The sequence below is a fragment of the Nanorana parkeri genome, unplaced genomic scaffold (genome assembly GCF_000935625.1).
Source record: "Nanorana parkeri isolate BGI_ZX_2015 unplaced genomic scaffold, ASM93562v1 scaffold35, whole genome shotgun sequence".
Taxonomy (NCBI): domain Eukaryota; kingdom Metazoa; phylum Chordata; class Amphibia; order Anura; family Dicroglossidae; genus Nanorana; species Nanorana parkeri.
Genome location: NW_017306303.1, coordinates 358,935 through 363,141, shown reverse-complemented (window position 1 = coordinate 363,141; position 4,207 = coordinate 358,935). Strand labels below are relative to the sequence as shown.

The window sequence follows — 4,207 nt, the reverse complement described above, 5'->3', positions numbered from 1 at the left end:
AGTGGGGGTGCATCATCACTGGCATGCTCGTGGAGTGACAGGAGTGATGGGGGGGGGAAGAGGCTCTGTGGAAGGTGTTGAGCCCCGTGGAAGGTGTTGTGTGGAGATTGGTGAAAGTTGGTGTGAATGCTGTGGAAGAGCGAGCTGTGCAGTGACAGGAGTAATGAAGGGGGGAAGAGGCATTCTCTGGAAGAGCCACACTGACTCCTCCTTGAGCAGCTCTCAGTGACAGCATAGTCTGTAGAGCACACAGCTTCTCTCAGCCCCTCTCAGGCAGCATTAGGGCAGCAGCTGGCTTGTCTCAGCCCCTCCATTCGTACAGTAGTGCTCTCCCTGCTCCTCCCCAGTGTGCTGTTCCTCCCCACTCCACTTCGCTAGGGGTGTCTGCTGTCTGGAGGGCACAGTGGGGGTGCATCATCACTGGCATGCTTTGGACCGGGCTCGCCATCGCCATGCCTGGGGAGCAATGAGAGGGGGCAAACCACGCCACGGCTGTGCTTGCCAAAACCTCTTCCGCAAAGTCCTGTCTCAGTGCAGCTGCTGCTACGCTCGGGTGAGAGGTTAGTGGAAGCCCTGCTATTTCACTTCTCTTTGTGTGCACCCCGATCCCCTGTCCGGTGTCACCCCCCAACTTTACACTGCCAGCAGTCATTTGTTTTTTCCATGATGTCTTTATAGCATTCCTGTCCGTGCAATTTTCAATGCAGCTAGCACAGCCTGAGTATGCAGTCATAAATAGATCATCGAATACTTTCCTACCTACATTGCCTTTAAAGCAGAGCGAAAAAACAAACTTGCATTGCATGAGACTGTGTGATGTTGCCCTGTTTCTGGGTATTCGGTGGCACTGGCTGGTGTGATGATGAGCACACAATGTGGATCTTGTATACAGTACACTAGTGATGCCAGTGTATAGTGATGTGCACACATTCCCACGGTCGTCCGTGTTGTTAAATGTGATTGTGCAGGCAGAGTGTACCCCTTTATGATGAGCCTCCTGCTTCCCACATTCCAACAGCAGCAATCTGACTGCCAGGATCACCTCCTCACTGACAGCTTATCAGCAGGGCTAGCTGATCAATATGATGGCAAGGGACCACCGCTGATCGGATTACTGTGTGTGGGGGGAAAACATGTTCTCTGGTGACCCAGCCCCTTCTAAAAATGTCACATTTTTCTCTCTCTTATGGGAAGGAGCTTGCTTGCAAGCAGTGATTGCTGTTGAAAGGAATTTACATTGTCTTACATCCATCAGAGAATATTGTTATATGTGTCAAGTGAGCCTGTACTGAGGAGCAGGGAACCATTGGATGGTGCGGGGTGTTGGGTCTGTCCAAGTAAGATTAGACCTTAATCTGAAATCTTGTCCGACACACCATGTCAGGGTTGTCTGAGGACTGGTGAAGGGAGGCTGCATGTTATTGCTCCCTCTATTTCCGTTGCTTGGGACTTCTTCTTGAAGTCATGCCGGCAGCGTTTTTCCTTTCCATAAAAATGTTTACTCCCTTGCACATGCAATGTGAGTCTGAAGTTGCTAGCACATTTGACTACTTCCTTAGTATAGCCCACTCCCTCTCACATTATATCCCCTCCTCTTCTTGGAGGGTCTAATTACTGTCTGTGATGGCCAAGCTCCTCCACCCCTTCCCTTGCCCCAATAAATAACTTTTTCTGTAGCTGTTGGTAGAGGAGTAAAGGCAAATACCATAGAGCACTTTCTCAACCAGGGTTCCATGGAACTTTAGGGTTCCTTCAGAGGTTGCTAGGGCTTCCATTAGCAATGAGCAATTTCCCCTTCTGAGATAAATAAGCACTGACAACAGAGATCTTTCTAGAGTGTGTGTGTGTGGGGCAATTCTTCCCAATCACCACAGATGCAAGGGGCATTCTTCCCACTGACTATCATGTTAATAAACCATGAGCTGTAGCTATAGTAATTATTAGCTAAGGATCCCTGAGACCAGAAAGTTTTTTCAAGGGTCCCTCCATGGTAAAAAGGTTAAGAAAGGCTTCTATAGAATGTCAATTGAGTGATAGTTCTGAGCTTGCTTGGACTGCTGACATGACATCCAAGATGGTGGCTCCCAGGAGTAGTGTCTGGGCTTTAAGATGTCCACACAAGGGGGCTTTGACAGGTAAATACGCTAAATGCACATATAATCTTATGGGAAGACTGTTGAATTGAATGGTCTGGTGACAGGGTCACTTTAATGCAAAATCTTGCACGACACCAGTGGCATGGCATGTTCCTGCCATGTCAGAGTTGTTTAAGGACTGGTCTGGGAAGGCTTCATGTTATCTCTTGATCTTTTCTTATGGATTGGTACTTTAAGTGCCCATTTACACCAAAACCACAGCTAAATTGCACCAAAAAAGGCATCTAAAATAAATATGCGTTTACATGCATTTGTGTTTTTTTGGGGGGTAGGAAGTTCCAAGACTCCTACTTTGAGCATTTACATGCGTTGGGGTGTGAAAAAAATGCAGCCTGCTCTACTTTTTTTGAACGCAATGCACTGGTGCGAACTACACCAGTGAAAACCACATTTTCTTGTGTATATGCATTTTGAATACATTAAAAAAAAATGCACATTGGGTGGCCATGGGCCCTTAGTGTAAATAAAATGTGTAACCATGGTAAAGCTACATCGGCTATTTACAATAATGCCCTGCAAACAATGAGCAACCAAGGGCAGCACAGTGGCATAGTGGTTAGCACTGCCACCTTGCAGCACTGGTAGTCACTGGTTTGTAACCTGGTCAGGATGCTATCTGCATGGAGTTTGCATGTTCCCCCCCATGCTTGGTAGGTTTCCTCCCACTTTCTATAGACATGCTGGCAAGGTCATTGGCTCCTGTCTAAAAATTTAATACAAATCCTTAAGGACAAGGACAGACATGAGTCGCATGTAAAGCACAGTGTAAATTGTGGGCGCTATATAAATACCTGTGACACATAAAATAAACCAAAAGGAAGTCAAACTGCGCTAACAAGCCAGTGGATGAAAACAGCTTCTCTACTACTAGTTTGTGATATTACATACATGTGACATGGATATGTGCAGACCATCCTGGAAATGATATACCGGGGATTGGTGTAACCACTGTACTTGGATGGTCTGGATGCTTCTGTTCAGAAAACAATGTGATTATAAACCTAAGTAGTTGTACGTAAGCTGCATATGTCGAATGCTCGTATTACAGATCTTGCGCACATTTTAATCTGATATTATATCATATGTTTTCATAATCTTTATTCTGTACATCAAGCAGAGTTTGTCTCTTATCTACAACGTCCTGTGTGGTTTCATTGAATTTAGTTGGTGCTTTCTGGATGGATGCAGGATGTTATAAAACTCAGGATCTTATTTGTAAGACATTAGTTAGGTCCCCTGATTTTGTTTTACCTACACAGACATTTTACTTAGCACTTGCAATGGTTTTGGGGTTATTTATAAAACAACAACTCAAAGCTGTGAAAGTGTAAAGAAATTGTGCCCCTGGCATCCCGCCCAGCTCCTAACAACCAGTGACGTCAGTGAGCTAGGCAGGAAGAATGCCAGCCAGAGCATCACAGGTTGCTAAGCTGGATAGGGAGATGTGTATGGCCCTTACTCATCCCCGCCTGACTGTTAGCAACCTGGAATGTTATGGCTGGCATCCCTCTCAGCTCCTGGCAACCAGTGACATCAGTGGTTACCAGGACCTGGGTGAGACGCTGGCCAGAGTGTTCTGCTCAGCTCTTGGCAACCAGTTACGTCACTGAGCTGGGCAAGATCCCTACGAGAGTTTACTAGGTTGCTAAGAGCTGGACAGAAAGATGTGTATGGCTCTTACCCATCTTCACATCAGCTCTTGGCAGCCTGGAACGCTCTGGCTGGCATCCTGCTCAGCTCCTGGCCACCAGTGAGGTCACTGGTGGCCAGGAGCTGGGTGGGATGCTGGGCAGAGCTTCCCTGGTTGCTAAGAGCTGGGTAGGGAGATGTGTATGGCCCTTACACATCCCCGCCTGACTCTTAGCAACCTGGAATGCTTAGGCTGGCATCCCGTTCAGCTCCTGGCCACCAGTGAGGTCACTGGTGGCAAGAAGCTGGGTGGGATGCTGGGCAGAGCTTCCCTGGTTGCTAAGAGCCGGATGGGGAGATGTATATGGAAGAGGGGTGGGGAGAGAAAAAAAAGTCAGCTTTCTCCATGGATCAGCAAACTT

General features: G+C 47.2%; 1 protein-coding gene across 1 annotated transcript in view; it reads left to right on the top strand.

Annotated features, from left to right (window-relative positions):
* The first annotated feature begins 254 nt into the window (after window positions 1-254).
* Window positions 255-4,207, top strand: part of ARHGEF25 (Rho guanine nucleotide exchange factor 25) — a 180,800-nt gene continuing 176,847 nt past the window's right edge. The window contains exon 1 of the mRNA XM_018569766.1: window positions 255-560. Within this exon, the coding sequence (XP_018425268.1) occupies window positions 467-560 (94 nt within the window). The 5' untranslated portion in view covers window positions 255-466. The remainder of the gene's footprint in view (window positions 561-4,207) is intronic.